The following is a 19,941-nucleotide window of genomic DNA, read 5'->3' as shown; positions in this document are numbered from 1 at the left end:
CCAAATACTTTAGGAAATATCGAATTTTTTAATTTTCATCCTGTGCACTCGTGCGGCTTCAACATTGTTGCTTGTTTACAAGTATGACTTTTTTTTGCGAAGTACGTGAACGGGGAAACCTAAGATGCACATAAAGTTCTGCCATTCCCGTTTACACCCGAACAATTCACCTTCGGCCAACCTCGGGTTTATTTATTAATATTTATATTTCTCTGTTTATTTTAATGTAGCTATACTTACCTAACTAACCGTCCATAGTGTTTTTAAGTGTTTTAATGTAGCTAACCTAACCGACCACTTTTAATATTTGAATTCATTTTTCCTGCGCAAAAATAAAACAAATCCCGAAGTTGGCCGAAGGTGAATTGTTCGGGTGTAATCGGGAATGGCAGAACTTTATATGCACCTTAGGTCTCCCATGTGAACGACTACATCATGTAAAAAGAAAATTACGCGAGTTCCTACAGTTCATCCTTTGTCCCGGTTTGTTAGGTCAGGTCAGCTGCATTATAAATACATACTTTAAAACTAAACAACCATTAAAATTAATTTTATTATTTTTAATGTCCGCTAAGTTTCAAAGTATTTATATTGTAGCTGACCTGACCTAATCTACCATTGTCCCGTTTTGTTAGGTCAGGTCAGTTACATTATAAATACTTAAAACTATACAAGTAAAATTAATTGATATTATCTTTAATTTCCGTTTATTTTGAAGTATTTATAATGTAACTAACCTTACCTAATGGAAAATTTGGTAAATCTGTATTGTACGGATTAGCGCCAAAAAAAACGTAAAAATATGAAATAACTTTCATTATATGCTATCTTACGTCCTCTTTTCAGAACCGCCTGCGGAGATTAAAAATTCCAATTACTTTTGGAGATATTGAATTTTTTAATATTCATTTTTTGGCGATTTTTTTTAAAAAAATTTTAAAAAATCCGAAAATACCTTTATTCTGTGCTCTTTAACTTCCTCTTTTCATTAAACCCGGCGGAGATCAGAAATTCCAAATACGTTAGGAGATATGGAATTTTTTAATTTTCGTGATGTGCACTGATGCGGAGTTCAGCGGGAAGCCTACGATTCACACATCCTTCTGGACATACCCGAATACTCACGTTGGCAAGACTTCTTTTCTTAAAATTAGCAAGAAGTAATTAAAAATACTTTAAAACACTGTGGATGGTTGGTTATATTAGGTAAGTATAGCTACATTAAAAAAACTGTAAAATCATTTTATGGTTGCTTAGCAAATAACTTTTTAATATGTAGCTATCCAGCGCTAGGAAACCGTTAACATGATTTCACAGTATTTTTAATGTAGCTATCCTAACCAAATCAACCATCCACAATGTTTTCAAGTATTTATAATATAGCTAACAATACCTAATTGACCATTAGTTTTCATGAGTTGCATATTTATTTACAATAAACAAAAAAAAAAAACCGAAGATGGACGATCGGGCGTTCGCCTCTCGTCTGTTGAAAGAAGGCTTGCCAACGTGAGTATTCGGGTATGTCCAGAAGGATGAGTGAATCGTAGGCTTCCCGCGTTCCCATTGTTGCTTGTTTACAAGTATGATATTTTTTTTTTTCGCGACGTAGTTGAACGACTACATCACGTAAAAAGAAAATTACGTGAGTTCCTACTGTTCATCCTTTTTCCCGGTTTGTTAGGTCAGGTCAGCTACATTATAAATACTTTAAAACTAAACAACCATTAAAATTAATTTTTATTATTTTTAATGTCCGTTCAGTTTCAAAGTATTTATACTGTAGCTGACCTGACCTAATCTACCTTTGTCCCGTTTAGTTAGGTCAGGTCAGTTACATTATAAATACTTAAAACTATACAAGTAAAATTAATTGATATTATTTTTAATTTCAGTTTATTTTGAAGTATTTATCATGTAACTAACCTTACCTAATGGAAAATTTCTGTTATTTATGCATTCACGCAAACACGGCAAAATATAAAATGGCGCCTGTTGAATGATTACATAGGTCTTGTATTGCAAAATAAGAACGGCGATATCTCCAAAAGTAATTGGAATTTTTAATCTCCGCAGGCGGTTTTGAAAAGAGGACATAAAAGAGCATATAATGAAAGTTATTTCATATTTGTACGATTTTTTTTGGCGCTAATCCGTACAATACAGATTTACCGAAAATTTCTGTTATTTAGGCATTCACGCACACACGGCAAAATATAAAATGGCGGCGGTCGAATGATTACACAGTTCTTGTATACCGCTACTCTACATGTTCAAAATTTAAAAATTCCATATCTCCTTAAGTATTTGCAATTTCTTATCTCCGCCGGTTGATTTGAAAAGAGGAAGTGAAAGAGCATAGAATAAAAGTATTTTCAGATTTTTAGCACTTTTTTTGGCATCTACCGCGATTGTAAATATTTACCCCTTGAAAACACCCAAGGGCCTAATACAACACCTTTAACTTCATTTCTCCGCCATATAATGTTATGGTTGGCGAGAGATTGCCCTGTTTGTTGGTGCCATCCTACGTAATACTAGGTAACTGCAACTTGAACATGTGGTTGACATAAAATGCATTGCGCTTTCACAGAATGTTTTCAGAAAAATTGGTTCTCCTTTAGAATTGCCAAGAAATAAAACTATCACAGATTATAAAAATGCAAAAATTCTCAATTTTAGATTTTTTTTTTTTAAATATTTTCTGTAAATATGTAGTGTAGCGGTATTTGCGGAAAAAAAATGTTAAAAACCCGAAAATACTTTTATTACATGCTCTTTCACTTCCTCTTTTCATTAAACCGGCAAAGATAAGAAATTCCAAATACTTTAGGAGATATCAATTTTTTTTAATTTTCATAGTTAAGCGACATTTGTTAAAAAAAAAAAAAAAATTTAATTCCGAAAATGAGTTAGTCGGTCACCTACATCGCGAAATATAAAAAAATTCATACTCATAAACAAGAAACAATTGTTAACGCCGCATGAATGCACAGGTATTATGAAATTAAAAAATTCAACATCTCCTAAAGTATTTGGAATTTCTTATCTCCACCGGGTTTAATGAAAAGAGGAAATTAAATAGCATATAATGAAAGTATTTTCGGATTTTTAACATTTTTTTTTCGCAAATACCGCTAAACTACATATTTATCGCGATAAAAAGGAATAGTCATAACTATAGCCTACCCTAATTGGTTTTCATCCCATGAAAAGCACTTACACTACATAGTAAAAGGTATTTTCCCTGGTCTTCATAGTCTTCTTCGTTATCAAGTTTATCATTTTTCAATGAATCCCGTGTGAAATTAGAAACGCCACTTCAGGAAAATTTAAGAAATATTTGAAGTTCACAAGAACACCATTTTCATAATTTCATTTTTTTTTGTTTGAACACTTTCAAGTGTAATAGTCAAATTCAATTAAAATATTAGCTCACTATCATGACGATCGAACTGAAACTAATTAATTTGCTGTCAAATGCACCACGGACAAAATGAAGTTCACTTTGCCCAGGAGTTAACTAGTCAAATAACGCCACCAACCAACCGCGTCCATATGGCCTATAGGATAGAATACTCAGAATTAATGATTATAAATATAAACCGGAGACAATCATTCTCCTTAAATGAATCACATTTAAGAAACCAAGACAATGATGTATAACATCAGAAACATTAATGAATATGGTGTGTAGCCCTGGCGCGGAAAAATCATCACTAACCGACACATATTTTAGCTACTCACCTTGCCTAATCGGTCACCCTTTGAGAAGGGCTGGTACGGCATGTCTTTAAACTGTTCCGGCATGTCACATGGTCCCCAGCCATTCGGATTGTCTTGAATAATCGGTGCGACGAAATGAGGAATTTCTTCTTCATCGGCATACACGCCGTTTTCAGCCATTTTCAATAACCGAACAAGTATAATATCATAGATATTGTATGCACTGATTCTGCCATGGAGGTAAGAAGTTGGAAGTTGGATTCTGCCGTTTAGAAAAGGGAAAATAATAATTATTGTTTCGGGTAAAGATAATTTACATCGCAATAAACATTTTATGGTCACAAAAACACATTTCTCTGGAGAAATAAAAAAATTAGGTTCAAAAAGTAATAGAAACAATCATTTATATCTCAATAAATATGTCTTCGATTTCAAAATTACTACTGTCTGCGACAAATATCATTGCAGCTTGAAGTGGCTGATATCACCAAAAAAAAAAAAAATACTACCTCGAAAGATCTCACCAATTAAGTAATATCCCAGCCCTCAATTTACGAATTTACGAACTGGCAAGTCAACCTTAACTCTTTTATTCCCATCTGATCATGCTCTTGCTCCCATTTTACCTGTGATATGTTTAAGTCACCAGCTTGACTCAACCATCATTCATCCCTTAGCTGCTTCATGTTTTGCATAAAGTATCAAGTATCACTATACAGTTAAATTGTGTAACATGTTCTATATTTTTTGTAACTTGCATCATGTAAATACTAATGTCTGCACATACATATTTGTATGTAAAGGGAACTACATGTATAACGTGACATGTTCTATATCCCAGAGCCTTGACTCCATGTGGGATCAACGGAACAAAAATACAAAATAAATAAAAAAAATAGCCTTTACTGAGTTGTTTGTATCACTTTCTATTTTTACCTTGTGGTTGTGTACTACTTCAAATTAACCTAATATCCTTCCCAAACCCTTGATCTTTATTTCCAGTACTTCCACCTAATCTCCATCTATTCCACTTTCCCTGTAAGTCCCGTCTCGAATCATATCAAAACCTCTCCTACTTTCCTGTTCCTCTCAACAATTTCACCCTTCCCTAAGTCTCCCTCCAGTCAAATCTTAACTACAACTACATTAATTCCATACAATTCACTCTACAATAAAAGCTGTTCAGTTTATGTTAATGTATATTAGCCTTCCTGGTGGTCTAAGCATTTCTAACCTCTCTCAGTAGCCCATACTGTGCTTCATGTTTCACACCACACTTTCAACCCATTGCCTTTCCCATTCCATGCTTTCTTCAGCTCACCTCCCTCCCTGGCCCTTTTCATAATGTATACTTGTGGCCCTTTCTCCTCTCCATCGCCTTTTTTTTTCATGTGCTATTATTTTCATTCTACAGATATACTACCTTCCATAATGCCTCCCCCATTTTCTGACCCACATGCCTTAGATGAATCAATAACATCGTCGCTAGGATATTTTGACGTCATACCTCCTGCGGCACAAAAGCATTGTCCCCACCCTGCCAGTACCAGGCCTTGCTGGTGGAAAACACCCCTTGCCAGCACCCAAGGTCTAAGATGCAACTGTGTGGAATGGCCCAAGTGTTTGATTGGGCACAGAAGTTTCGAAATGTTGTGATAAATGGAATATCAAAGTCATAAATTGTGTCCAAAAACCTTTTGAACAACCTCCATACAGTTCAGACTTGATCCCATGTGACTATCATATGGTTTGTCCACTGAGAGAGGTATTTGGAGGGGAATGATTTGAAGCCGACACTGCGGTTGAAAAGTACGCGCGCAATAGGTTACTGGGGCAACAATCTTCTTTTTTTACGAAGAGATCAAAAAGTTTCTATTTTGTTGAGAGTTCATTTCTGTTAAAGGAAAACCATGTAGCAAAATAAGGCATTCTATTTGTATTTTCGTAAATCACCAATAAATCTTTTTAAATATATTTCGGTTTACATTTGAATGACACTCGTACTAAAGGAAACACTGACTTATGAACCACACATCTGTTTTACTTTACATATTGTGCTTTTGTACAATACTTCCATTGCTGGAATTTTGCTTCCTAACAAAATGCCAAAATATCAGTCCTCAGCAACTAACCAGTATGCTCACATCGTAGAGAATGGCTGAAAGAACAATCATTAATAATTTCAGCTGTTGTCGAAATTAGTACCCATCAGAACTAAGAATTCAAAGATGCGCAACACTAATTTTTTTTTTCTTTTTTCATTTTGTTTTCGTAAACAGGCAAATAGTTGAAATTTTAGTTTCTGATGTTGCACACTCTGATTTTTAACAATCTTTTGTTCGAAAGTAAATAAATTCAAATACTAATAACAAAAAGAAAATATTTAGGACTTGTTTAAAGTTTAGAATATGGCCCAATAAAATAATAAAATACCAAAAAAATGATTTTTGAGCTGAAGTCGTACCTGAAGTTTTGCCAGGATGCAAAAATATCTCCTAACGAAGACGTGGTTTCTTCCCTTAAAACTGCTGGGTAAGTTAACATAATAATGAAAATGCTGTAGAAAATACACACAATATGTTGTATTTTAATAAAGTTATGGTAATTTTTTTCCAGTAAAACAGGAGATTTTATTTTAACGAAAAGGACATTATCTAACAAGACGTGGGACATAATTGGCAAAATGTTGTCGGCGTCAGAAAATATACGAAAAGTGGACTTCAGTGACTGTTTGATCCCATTTGAAGGCACGGCCAGTCTTCTTGGACATTTGTCGTTTAATAATTCGGTTGATACATTGATTTTAAAGGGCAACAACATTCAAGCAGAGAACGTCTCATGTCTTGGGACTTTGCTGAAAAACAACTCAACTGTAAAAATGTAAGTAAAACATATGCACTCATTTAAATTCCTAAAAAAATTTACTCATAATATTATTTGTGCACAATAATATTTTTATGTACTTCCATGTTTTGTAGTATCCCATACAACAAATTTTTCCTGACTAAACATTTGGCACAGACTTAAGTTTGTGTGATTTTTTTTTCCTTGTTATTCATCATAATTGTTGTGTAATAAACTAGTGTAGGGATGCCACTCTGGTAAACATTCGGAAAAGAATGTATTCTGTTCATTATTTTATTACTAATGATTACATGGTTGTGCTTCTAGAAATTTTCAAGAACTTGACATTTATATAACCATTTTACATTCGCCTGTGCGGTGACTTAGCTATAGTCGTGCATGTCTAGGTAAATGTTTTATATGGTACTTTCGGGTTAAATGATGGTGTGCAACTATTTTAATTTTACCTGTAGTGGTAAAATAGTTTTTAAAATTTGTTTTGTACTTAAATAGCATAGCCAAGACGGTTTTCAGTAATTTTATAAAATCACAGCTTTTCTGGAAATTAATAATAAAAATTAAAAAATACGTTTTTTCAAAAACTATAAACGTTTCTGCATTTATCTTGAAAACAGCATCTTTATATTCCAACTGGTTTTTGAGAAACCATTGTTTATAGCTTACATTATAATAGCCTACATATGCATTGCAGCCATCACCATTTTTATTTATGTTCTTATACATGTTGAATCACAGAATTGGCAAACCTAATATTCACAACAGTCCATTTGTGCATGTTCAATACAAATATTACAAAAATTTTTACATCATGGGAATGGTCGTTTAGTTGATGTTATCTCCATTGAAATTACTTTAATATATTTTTTTACGGTTGGTTAGTTAGTTTAGTATAGCTATATTAAAAATTCTGAAAATATTTTTTGATGGTTGCTTAGGAATTACTGGAGTACTTTTGTCTTCTTTGCCGTCTGATGACTTACTTCTTTTGTTATTTGGCTAAGTATGAAACGGTTGATAAAATTGTTCTGTCAAAGTGTAACTCATTAGAAAATTTTCCGGAAAACTAACATTTTGTAGGTTTAAATCGTACTTTTCGCTGCAGGTTGTGCCTCGAGTGGAACAGCCTGGGGCTCCACCCCGTCTTCTTCTCGGTGTTCTGCGACGGCCTGGCCTTGAACCGCACCTTGGAGCACCTGGACCTCAGGAACAACGAGTTGAAGCCGAATGTCGCGGAGGACCTGTCCCGGGCCCTCGCGAGAAACCGGTCCCTGCGGTACCTAGGTGAGGCCTGCTCCTTCGTCCCCCAGCCGCGGTTAGCTCTGGTGCGGGAAGACGGGACGGTACTTATGTATTAACGCCGCCGCAGCTACAGATTCGGCGGTTTTTTAAGTGCCGCCGATCTACACCTAAAATTTTTACGGCAAATCATAAAACAAAACACTTTATTTAAAATCAAAACACTTTCATAATAATTCATAAGCAACCATAATAAATAGGTATTTTATAGTTTGTTTTTTTAATGTAGCTAACCTTACCTAATCGACCATTCACATTATTTGAATAAAGATCATCAAAACAAACACACAAACATACATGGGTAAGTAAATATGGTAAATTAATGACATTTAATTTTAAGATTTTTTTCAACGCTAGCATTTCAAGAATACTGAAATGTTTACCTTACAAATAATTGTGTTCTTCAGATTTTAAAATCTAGAAAAAAAAACAGCAGCCCTTCATATAGAAAAAAAATAATTACACCTGTGCTTCCACGGCCTAATGACGATATCTGTAAATCACATCCACAGTCTACTTGGTTGCAAATTTGTGGCCCCAAGAATGTGTTTCATGGTGGACGCACTTGGCTAAGATTAAACTTGGCATATACCGCTTGGTATGTACCTACTTATTTAAATGCAACAAAGTGTTCGAATGTCGTATTTTCAACTTAAACTTTACATTTAATAATTTTAGTATGAGCACCTTTGTTGGAGTGACCGTTTTTAAATTAAATTTTTAAGGCATAAACACCCAGTACAGAGTCTTCAAAGTACTCAAGGGACTTGCAGTAAACCTTTCTCTTCGTTTCCCTGCCATATAATGTTACGGTCACCGCTCATACGCACGACGAGAAGACTGCGCGCCAGTCCAGAGGAGACACCACGCTAGAAGCACCAGCTAGTGTCGCGCTTATCATCACACCTCACTAACACACATACACCCTAGGCTAACCAGACCTTTTAAACTCTTGCTGTTATCTAGATCATAAAACTTTGTTTCCTTTGATGCATGTACTGGATAAATATACACACATAAGTTTATTCTTTTTGTTTAGATATTCGTTGGAACAGGATTTGCACCGTTGGAGGCAGTTTAATGTTGGACGCAATGAAGTGCAACCATTCTATAATCAAGCTCAAATTACAAGGGAATTACATCACATCAGATGTCCTGAATGCCGTAGGTAAGCATGTAAATACTTTTTTTGAATTTAAAAAAAAATTGAAATTTTGCGGTGAAACCTTCCTGCAATGCATCATGACTATACTTTTATGCATTTTACATATTTAGATGGTGTCTTCTTTTAAATTAGTTTTTAAAAACCATAAAAGTTTATTATTTATATTTAATTTCATAATAATTTTTAACTGGCAAGCTAAAACCACTGATTCCTTAATTTTTTTTAAATTAATTAATGTCTACAGTACTCTGGTAGTGCTGTAGTGCTAATGTGCTGTGGTAAACAATGACGTACAAAATGGGTAATGACAACTGTATCAAACAAGGCAACATTTTATTTTTAGACTAAAAATAATGCTATGCTATCTTTTTCATTTGGGTCTTTATAAAAGAATGTGTCTACGTCCTGCCGCGACCTAATGATTTGCCAGAATTGAGACGCACAATTGAGGAGGCTATTGCTTACATTACTCTGGACTTGTTAACGAAAGTATGGGAAGAATTGGAATCTAGGTTCCATTTGTGCCGTATAACTATAGGTGTACATACTGAATATTTGTCCCATTAAAACTGGGCCATTTTTTTTATTAATACCCTGCATTATAAATTGGTTTTATCCAAAACCATGCACCTCTTATGTTACCCATCAATTGGTGTGGTTTGTCTGCTGCTGTGTGCTTTGATTTGTTAATGCTGGGTTTTTGTTTTGGACTGGAAGTGTGGACGGATAATTCTAGCGTTGTCGTTGCGTACGCCACATTTTTGCTTACAGACGAATGCACCCAGCGCAACCTGTACCACGAAAACGGCGACGACTTGCCGTCGGAAGCGGCAGCGTCCGCAAAGGCAAAAAGCTGCACTCAGCCGCTGGACCCGGCGAGAGGATTCGAGAAGGACCAGGATAAGATTGGGTGAGGAGGAATGGCCCACGAGATTGGCCAGATCGGTCACTGGATCGGTGTTTTCTGTTTTCAAAAGTGTTTTGACACTGGCGTGGGGAATTGCAAGGCGTGGTCACGTTTGTGTTTTCCAGGCCCACACAAGTGTTCAACGCCACCGTGCTGAGAAGCCCTGATCGTGGCGACCACAGCAAGAGCCAGCCAGTTCAGTAAGTCTGCACGTGTCGAACCTCACGCCACACCAGAGAATCTCTACCCGCGTGTCGCAACTGAAGCGAGAGGAAAAAAATAAAATTGCGCACCCATGTTTTTTTTTTGTATTCATTCTGTGTGATAAGGCCGGTTGACTTCTGAGGATTCACAGGGTTCCAAACGCAGCCTTAAATTTTGCGGAAATCTCGTCGCATGCATCCCAGCCATCTGTGTACTCTTACTTTTTTTTTTTTTTTTTTCGTACTACGTTCTGTCTAGGGATGTGTGATGACCAAAAATATTTGTTATGGTTTTTTATTCCAAAACTGTCTGAAACCTTAGCCAAATTTATTTCATGAAATTGATTAGCATTCAACCAAAACTTTTAATACAGATCATTAAAAAAAAAAAAAATAGTAATCTTTTAACGATCAAAATTCAAGGACCGTTTTACTCTCTTACGGAATCACTTACAAACCACAACCGCTCCCTAGTTTATTTTTTATTGATCTGACTGTATCCGTTTTTAAACCAATTTGGTACAAATTATTATTTCATCATGAAGATGCAGCATGTAAATTTTTACCGCTATTTTTGGTGGAGTAAGTATTGCGAAACAGATTTTGTAAAAACAATGACGCTGAGATCCTCTGTTTTAAAAAAATTGAAATTGAGCTGAAGATGAAAAGCGTGAAATGTTGTCCGTGACTCTGCGACGACGGAAGGCGTACGGTGGTGCAGGCCGAGGGGGTCGAAGCTGGACCAGGTGGAGGGGATGCTGTCGGAGCGGGCCGCCGCCATCTCGGCGCTCCAGTCCCAGCTCCGGGCGGCCGAGGGCGAGCTGGCCGCAGCCAGGCGGGCTGCGTCCGAGCTGGAGGCCCGGGAGAGTGCCTCCCGCGCCGCGCTCGAGGCCAAGGACAAGGAACTCGAGGTACGTCCGTGGCCCCACTGCCCCACTGCCCCACTATCCCGCTGCCCCACTGTCCCACTGCCCCGCTGTCCCGCTGCCCCGCTGCCCCACTGTCCCGCTGCCCCACTGTCCCACTGTCCCGCTGCCCCGCTGCCCCGCTGCCCCACTGCCCCACTGCACCACTGTGCAAAGCTCCCGCTGAGCGGCTCAAACCGTAGCTCCTTCCAACGTTCAGATTCGACCTCGCCACAGGTGTTTGGTACTCAGCGCGAACTCTTTCACATGGAACTGTGTGTCGCGAGTTGACTTTGCGGCTCTCGTACCGGACCAAGTAGGACACAGTTTGAATCACCCCGCACGCCCCAACTTTCCTACAGTTTGGCGCCATGTTGGAACTCTGCAAAAAGTGTTGGCGTCCATAAACCGTGAGAGGGTGGCCATCCCTGCGGTGAGAAACAAATAAGACAAGTCTTCGTTTTCGATCGGGCGTGACGACGGCAGGTCGCAAATGGTGCGGGCTGATGCCATCGTGTAATTCATGTGTTTCAATCCTCGGTTAAAAACTTCTCGATACAGTCCACATGTATTTATCAACATTAACACCAGGCATTTTTCTATTCGTTTCGTTTGAAGCTTCGAACGTGACAATGGTCGTCGCTTATCAAACCACGATGGTTTAAACCAAGTGGTTTTATAAAAAAAATATATATATATCCGGTCATGGGGACCGTCAACAGAAGTGAAAACTTAAAACTCTGTTTTGAAATGTGTAACATGACATAATTTCTACGTCAAATGTAAGTAAGAAAATGATTTTGGTTATTATGTCGGTACGATGTCAGCACAATATAATTTATCCTTACATAATTTTTTTTTTTTTAGTCACAGATATCAGCGGTATGTAAAAAATTACGTAAAAAAATTTGTTACCTAGCTATGACTTACCCCAGTGATGTCTAATAAATCGATGAACGCCGGCTGTACGCACGAGAAAGAGTCCCGTTACAGACATTGTCCCGTTACGCTTTATCCCGTTACGCTCATTGTACGCTTGCGCCGCATCTATCTCTCTTCCACTCGATTGGAAAAATCATCGATTTGACTTTTTCGAGGCACATTAAACTTGAAACACTCCCATTCGTTTCCTACTTTTCCTATCATCGTCCTATCCTTAACAGAATAACACAGATTGTGAAGAAGTTAAATAGCAAACATGTGTAAAAGTTATAGTTAAAATAATCTCTTCGTTAAAGTAATAAACATATCTGAATTAATGATTAAAAATAAAATTTAATTTATCAATTAAATTGTAGATGTCATTTCACTCCTTTGTATGCATACAAAATAGTGATAATTCAATAAAAATGATTCAATTTTATTCATAAAAGTAGGCAATCATTTCATCAAAATTTCGTTATGACGTCACGTTAAACTATCGTCCGTAAACCCACTTTACAGACAACCAATTTTTTATAGTTTTAACAATTGCCGAAAAGCCTAGCATGCACAAAACTCACTCTGCAAGTTGTAGTGTGGGCATATTCCTACCGAAATACAAATTTCGGAATGCCTTCTGCTACAATGGAGATTCAACCTGTTCCAACCTCAACAGAAGCAAATACACAAAGCCTTTAACACCGCAGACGTATCAATGCTTGGAAAATGGGAAAAATTTGCGGGTTCACTTCGTGATGTGCTGAAATTCAAAATAATTATACCGTTGCGCTGCTTCTGCTATTGGTTCACTGTTAACCCTTTGAGGCACACAGAAATATATTAAAAATAAATTAGAATCTATTGTGTAACTTTTAGCAGACGTGGCAGAAGGAAAAAATTAAAGCAGCCAATGTTGCTTGTTGTTGTTGTTAAGATCGCCAGATGGCAGCACAAGGCTTACTCACGCGAGGTATTTTGGCGATACCACTGAAACATTTGCAAATAGTGACATATTTACAAAGTGGTATCATAGAAATACCACTACGAAACAAAGGGTTTAATATGTGGGACTGTTGGCCAATTAGAGAACATCAGTCAAAAAAAAAAGTATCCAGTCACAAGTCGCACACCCGAGACGCCTCAAAATTGACATTGGAATGAAATCACAAGTCGTGTCTCGGACTGGGTGTCCACGGGAAGAGACACGGGAGCCGTGTGTTCGCAGGACCTGCGGCGGGCGGCCGACGAGGCAGAGCGGGGCAGAGCGGACGCCGAGTCGAAGCTGGGGTCGGCCCGGGAGCGGGCCTCCGCCTCGGAGCAGCAGCTGAGGGCGCGGGAGGGCGAGCTGGACCAGCTCAGGGCCGAGCTCCACCGCCTCCGGGACAACCTGGAGGCAGCGCAGAAGCAGTACGACGGCAAGTGCGGCGTCGCTTCGCCCCTCGGGCCCGTGATCCGACGCCGCCGGCGTTCCGACGTGCCGAGTCGACCCGAATCGCGAATCACTGTGTTTTTCTCGCACGATCGTCGCACATTTTATTCTGAAGTCAAAGTTTTGAAAAGTAGGGGTGCGACGATCATGCGGGAAAAAAAAAATTTTTTGTCGGGTAAAGTTGTTCGTGAAAACAAAAACCCGTTCTTGGAAAGTGTGTTTAATCAACAAAAAAAAAAGGTGGAGTATACGAGAGCACGCCAAACAATTTATATTAATAATTAATTCATTAAACAAGAACCTTTCTTCAACTTTAACACGTGCAGGCCGCGCTGTCGAGCACAGCGTGTTTCCGAACATTCATCCGCATGCACAAGCCTTTTCAACTGACACGAATAGGGATACAAGTTTAGAGTAGATTTTTTTTATTTTTTTTTATTTTACGGACTTTTTAATGTGACGAAGTAAAAAAAAAATAGGCACGTGTAAATTCTTAATAAAACAAAAACGTACGTAACTCTAATACCCTCAACAGTAACCTTTGCCGAGAAAATAATAATAATAAAAAAAAACATTAAAAATTAATAAAAAAATTGCTAGAAAGTATAAAAAATAATCAAATTAAAACAATCATACAATATACTAAACATGATTTTACAAAATATACAATATTCATTTGATTTTTTTTTAAAAAATTGATGTGATTTCAAAATAATATATATATAAGTCGAATATAATTGCGAATTACCTAAATAGAACCCAGTTACAATGGCCCTGCCTGTAATGTTTTCCTGCTCGTAGCGTCCCAACATTCTCCTCTCGTAAGGACAGTGTGTTTATTTACTTCCCGGGTGTAGTGCTTTACAAGTTACGCATGTCCTGCTTGTAATGTTTTGTTTTCTAAAGTTCTTGAAATGCAAAATTTAAAAAAAAATTTTTAAACCTCTGTGTGTTCTCTACGTGAAAGGTACGTAAGTTCGCAGCTTTGTGTGTGCCTGTTGGCTCTGTCATCTTAGAAAACAAAATAAATTATTTCATTCCTTGTAATTTTGGTTTTTTTTTCAGATGTACATACAATATTTTAAGTTTGTCAACCATTCTGCGATAGCAAAGAAAAAAAAAGAATGCTTTTTATAATGCTTATTCTGCTTCTCTGTGTTCTTATCTTCTTGTCAATCCTGCACTCCTTTAGCTATCTTCTCATTCCCACCTCCTTCTCGGTCTACCTTCGGGTCTTCTTCCCGTGTACTTCGACTCCATCATTTTCTTTGGTAGCCTGTTTTTTTTCCCCCGTTCTTTGCACATGGCCATACCATCGCGTTGTTGTTTTTCAACGATGATCTCATTCAAGTCCTGTACTCCTGCTCTTGTGTGCGCTTTTCTCATTCCTGATCCTTTGTCACCTCGTAACTGCCAACGTACTCACAAACTTCATCCCTATTTCTCTGATCTCCAGGGCATCTCTTGTGGGCCGTCCAAATATCTGCTCCGTCAGTGTACGCTAGAGTACAGAAAGGCGAATCCACGGACCCACCTCCTGACCAGTAGCGGATCCAGAGGGGGGGGCTTAGGGGCTCGAGCCCCCTCCAAAAGCATCTGGATCCACTATTGTTTCAGCGTTTGCCTCGATGAAGCCCAGCCTCCAGCTGGGTCAAGCCCCCTCCCAAAACCAAAATCCCGGATCCGCCGCTGCTCCTGACGTACGTACGTTGTCCCTTCCAGACAAGCTGATCGAGGAGAAGACCATGAACTTCGACCTGCTCACCAAGACGGAGCAGGAGTACCAGCTGAAGATGAGGCGGCTGAGCAACGAGTTTGCCTCGTTCAAGAACGGCGCTAGGGAGCGCGCGGCGGGGCTGCAGGCCCAACTCGACGCCGCAGAGCGGGCGCGTTCAGACCTGGCCGCGCAATTGGCCCAGGAGACAAGCCGGCGCAACGAGGAGTTGCAGCAGGCGGTGAGCATGGCCCGTGATCAGGGGAGCTTTGGGGGGAAAAGTCGTAGGAATTTCTCAGGTCGCTCAAACAGGGAATTTTCAGAGACAGGGAAAAGTTGTGAAAAGTCGTAAGTGCCGTTTTTAGCTACAGGGCAAAGTCGGGGGAATTTCTCAGGTCACTCAAGGAGAAGTGAGGAAACGTTTTTTTAAACAGGGAATTTTCAGCGACAGGGAAAAGTTGTGAAAATGTCGTCAGTGCCGTTTTTAGCTACAAGGAAAAGTCGGGGGAATTTCTCAGGTCGCTCAAGGAGATGTCAGGAAACGTTTTTTTAAAACAGGGAATTTTCAGCGACAATGAAAAGTTGCGTAAACTGGTCAGTGCCGTTTTTAACAACGGGGAGAAGTATGGGAATTTTCGGCAACAGGGAAAAGTTGTTAAAAAGTCGTCAGTGCCGTTTTTAGCAACAGGGAAAAGTATGGGATTTTTCGGCAACAGGGAAAAGTTGTGAAAATGTCGTCAGTGCCGTTTTTAGGAACAGGTAGAAGTATGGGAATTTTTGGCAACAGGGAAAAGTTGTTAAAAAGTCAAGGAATTTTTCCAGGTAGTCTAGGAAAACTCAGGGAATTTTTAGCAACAGGGGAAAAATGTACAAATTGAATTCAGTATTTTGTATTCGCAAATAATTTGATATTATTTTTTTGATTCAAACTAAAAACCTGATGTTCACCCAGGCCTATTCATTATAGCTGTTAAAAAATATACATTTCATTTTATAAATATTTATTTTAGGTTTTTTATTTGAAAACCTAAAATGATTTATTTGTATGAAGTAAAAAAAAAGAAAACCTTAATTTCTCTCCATGGTATTTTCGTCTATAGCTGACATTATACAGTCATGGGTAAGAGCCCGTCTACAATAGTCCGAACCTGTGCGTGGTCCGTGTCCTTATCCGAATGTGAGTGACGTCACATTGTCTCACCGAAAACTGCCCCGTCCACAATTGCTATGTCCGATGTCCGAATGTATTGATTTCTAAAGTTGTCACCAGAGCGCAGTAAATGTGCCAAACCAAATGTTTTTGTTTATTGTTTTGATGCTTTGTAGTTTGATATTGAACTTTTGAAAGTAGTGGGAGTTCAATATTATATATTTATTCAGTAAGGCAAAGTGGCAAATGTAAATGCTAAAAAATGAACTCATAACACATTTCAAACGGGAACCATAAATTCAAATATCGCGAGAGTTCTGTGTCCGAAGTACACAGGTTGGGACAAAAAGTTCAAATTGACGAATGTCTTCGGACCAGGTAGGTTCGGACCTTCGCCCACTTGACACATGACGTCAGAGGGTCACGTGGACCAATCAGCGACGAGTGTCCTTCGGACACAGTTTAGGACATTGCTATTGTAGACGGGCCTTAAAGAACCAAACAGAAACATTAGTAGTATAAAGTGTTTCACCAACGAATTGTTGAAGCGGTTTATCAGTGTAAAGGTGGCTTGAAATGCACTTGTTATTATCTTTTTTTTTTTTTTTTAATGATGTTATAAAGGTGAAATCTGGTATTTTTAATGACGAAACTTGCATTTTTTAAAAACGCTGTAAGACCTTGGCTCCGCCTCCGTGGTTGTGAGGCGAGGGACGGGGGAGGGTGTGAGGGTGGCTGTGGTTGCTCGGCGAGGGACGAGGAAGGGTGTGAGGGTGGCGTGGTCTCGGCGAGGGATGGGGGAGGGTGTGAGGGTGGCGTGGTTGCTCGGCGAGGGATGAGGGAGGGTGTGTGTGTAGCGCGGTTGCTCGGCGAGGGACGGGACAGGGTGTGAGGGGGTCGTGGTTGTGTCGGCAGCTCTCCAAGCTGGCCCTGGCCGAGGAGCGGGCACAGTCGCTGCAGAGCGAGAAGTCCCTGCTGGAGCGGCAGCTGGCGATGGCGCAGTGCACCGCCGCCCAGCTCGAGAAGCAGAACGCGGCGCTGCTCTCGGAGCTGGCGGAGCCCCAGAGGAAGCTGTCGCAGCTCCACGAGGTGGGTGTTCCCCTTCCATCGCCGCCTCGTCTCCCGCTAGGGGTGGTCTGGCTGGGAAATTTATGCCCGCGGCTAACTGCAGTGTGCCAGCAACTAGAAGTATCATCACATTTCCCCACAGCCTGGTACAACACAAAACAATCTCTTCTGTGGTCCCGTTCGTAAAACGTTCCTTCGGTAAAACTCTACGACTGGTTTCGAGTGCGCGCAAATTGGGTTCACAGCAGTGGCATCTAGCAGCATGGAGTGACCAGACAAGCTTGATTTCGTGAGTGCTAAATATTTCCTGGTTAATTAAGTGGTTATTGTTAACCATGTGTAAAAAAAAGGGGGGCAAATAAATTATTATTGTCATTATTATAGTTTCCCGCATTGTCCCATTACTATATTTGCCGCTACCTCCCTCTCTGACCCTGCCCATATCTCCCCTCCACACGTGCCCATATCCCCCCTCCACCCTCGCCCACATCCTCCCCTCCACACGTGCCCATATCCCCCCTCCCCCGGCCCATATCCTCCCCTCCCACGGGCCCACATCCCCCCCTCCCACGGGCCCACATCCCCCCCTCCCCCGGCCCATATCCTCCCCCCTCCCCCCGTCCTATTCCACCCCTCTCCCCCGCGTCCAATTCCTCCCCCTCCCCCCTACCCCCGGAGGCCTCACGCGTGTGTGTGGTGTGTGGCAGGAGCTGGCCGGGGAGCGCGCGGCGAGGCAGCGGCTGGCCCAGGACCTGGCGGAGGCGCGCGGGCGGGAGCAGGAGCACCGGCGCGAGGGTGAGCGCCTGCAGCAGGCCCTGGAGGTGCTGCAGCGCCAGATGAAGGACATCCTGGGCCTGCAGGAGGAGCGCGACCGGAGCAAGGAGCGCGAGGCTGAGCGCCTGCGGGCCCTCGTCGCCGCCAAGGACCGCGAGATGGCCGCCGTCAGGTGAGCCCGCCTTTCATCACGATCACCCCCCACGTCCGTGTCTCGTTACCCCTGCATCAATGTCTCGTTACCCCTGCAGCGATGTCTCGTTACCTCTACGTCAATGTTTCATTACCTGTACGTCGATGTTTCATTCATTCTTTCACATTCTTATTGAGAATAAAAGACCTAGTTACATGTACAGTCTTCATTGAATTAATTATTAGTTAATAGGACGTATTTGTATTTTAATGTTTTGTTTTTGTTTAGACGCATTGAATTCATCATGTTCACCGTTTTTATAATTCGGTTTGTGCGCTTCCACGACAGGGTGAAGCGCTCAAGTTGACTTTAGTCACACTCTCGAAATGTATAAAAAAAAAAAAAAAAGTGGGATTATCAAAATACTAAATATTTAATATTGTGTGCTGGGCTGAACCTTGAATAAATGGTTGGTGTAGCCTATCGAGTTGGTTTTTTTTTTTTTTTTAAATATGTATTTATATCACTTGATCCTTATGCAGTCAGGCAACAAATTTTAACCTCCAATATTTACCAGATTTTTTTTTTTGTTAATAATAATTTAAAATGTGTAGCAATACACACTAATACTTAACCAGTGCTAATGATTATGTTATGAACTTAAAAGCATGGAACATTATGCCATTTTTAATTAAATATTTGTATGTAGCCTTTTTTTCGTTAAACCCTAAAAAAAATTATTTTGAACCAAAGTTGAATATAAATTACATTTATTTGTTTCCACTTGATATTCTCGTTTTCTCGCAGGCTGGTTTTACTGTTGTATCTGTTTTGTTTTGTAGGCTTGTTGTTGTGTTGGTAAAAAAAACAAACCAATCGTTGCAGATGTGCGTTTTCTTGTTTTTTCCATGTCCGTAGAGCAGAAGAACTAGAACGTGTGGGACACCTGTACTCGGCTTTCACCAAATACCTCGGAAGCTTGAATCCAGCATTTACGTTGTCACAAGTGACTATGACGACGTGATCTCGCCGTACTGTCCGTCGTAGATCCAGGCTTCCTGCTGCGTTGCCGTGAAAATTTCTAGTGCCTGCATACTCATGGATTTTCCCTTTGTAAATTTTTTTGTAATTAATTTTTGTGTATGCTTTGTGGAAAGTCAATCTCGCTGTTAGCTGACAAGTGTTTACTTTTGTAGTACTTATTTATTAAAATGTTTTATTGTTTTATTAAGGAGATAAAGTTTCTCATTAAATGTTGTTGAAGCCCTTGACACAGTTAAAAATTCAGAAATGTGACTACGTTTTGGCCTTTGACTTTTCGCACTCGTTATGCAATACAAACTGAAAGTTATATTATACTTTCAGTGTAAATACATCACCAGTGTGATAATCAAATTCCAGCAGATGATGTTCCTAATATATTTAATTTATGTCAATAACATCCACTCTAAATTAAATTGCATACGTTCTCTCACCTAACGTCACATAAACAAGTACCGTGTTTTATCGTATAATCATCGCACGCCCATAATCGTTGCATCATTATTTTAGGGCGTCAAAATTTGGAGAAGAAAAATTTTCGCATTAACGTCGCATTATGATTTTGGTCCTCTGTTTGATTCCGAGCGATATGTGTTGTTAGTTTTCCCGTATAAAACATTGTATTTTAATGTTGAAATCTAATA

At 39.6% G+C, this 19,941-nt stretch overlaps 2 protein-coding genes across 5 annotated transcripts in view; one reads left to right on the top strand and one right to left on the bottom strand.

Annotated features, from left to right (window-relative positions):
* Positions 1 to 19,941, bottom strand: part of LOC134541060 (eukaryotic translation initiation factor 3 subunit D) — a 97,377-nt gene that overhangs the window by 29,323 nt on the left and 48,113 nt on the right. For 2 of the 3 annotated variants that reach the window (XR_010076542.1, XM_063384201.1), the window contains exon 1: positions 3,748 to 3,946. Coding sequence is in view for 2 of the 3 variants with exons in the window: in XM_063384201.1 (XP_063240271.1) it covers positions 3,748 to 3,906 (159 nt within the window). In the remaining variant the exon portion in view is untranslated. Of the gene's footprint in view, positions 1 to 3,747; positions 3,989 to 19,941 lie in introns of those variants that run through there. The other variant, XM_063384202.1, reaches the window with a different exon arrangement.
* On the top strand, positions 6,073 to 19,485 carry LOC134541078 (leucine-rich repeat-containing protein 45-like). Of its 2 annotated transcripts, none has more exons than XM_063384223.1 (12): positions 6,073 to 6,258; positions 6,343 to 6,606; positions 7,694 to 7,872; positions 8,927 to 9,055; positions 9,824 to 9,962; positions 10,085 to 10,159; positions 10,884 to 11,073; positions 13,214 to 13,403; positions 15,140 to 15,372; positions 17,197 to 17,370; positions 18,057 to 18,295; positions 19,180 to 19,485. In XM_063384223.1, the coding sequence occupies exons 1-12, from the start codon at positions 6,167 to 6,169 to the stop codon at positions 19,301 to 19,303; spliced, it is 2,028 nt and encodes a 675-aa protein (XP_063240293.1). In that variant the 5' UTR covers positions 6,073 to 6,166; the 3' UTR covers positions 19,304 to 19,485. The 2 variants fall into 2 exon arrangements, with proteins under 2 accessions (XP_063240293.1, XP_063240294.1); XM_063384224.1 differs by having other exon boundaries at positions 19,175 to 19,485.

Source organism: Bacillus rossius, chromosome 18, assembly GCF_032445375.1.
Source record: "Bacillus rossius redtenbacheri isolate Brsri chromosome 18, Brsri_v3, whole genome shotgun sequence".
Lineage (NCBI taxonomy): Eukaryota > Metazoa > Arthropoda > Insecta > Phasmatodea > Bacillidae > Bacillus > Bacillus rossius.
Note: the sequence above shows the minus strand (reverse complement) of the source record. Positions and strands in the feature narration are given on the sequence as shown.

Coding starts and splice junctions, on each gene's coding strand:
- LOC134541078 (XM_063384223.1), top strand. CDS start 6,167: ATGATTTTTGAGCTGAAGTCGTACCTGAAGTTTTGCCAGGATGCAAAA. Junction 6,607..7,693: donor AACAACTCAACTGTAAAAAT/GTAAGTAAAACA, acceptor TTTTCGCTGCAG/GTTGTGCCTCGAGTGGAACA. Junction 9,056..9,823: donor AGATGTCCTGAATGCCGTAG/GTAAGCATGTAA, acceptor TTTTGCTTACAG/ACGAATGCACCCAGCGCAAC.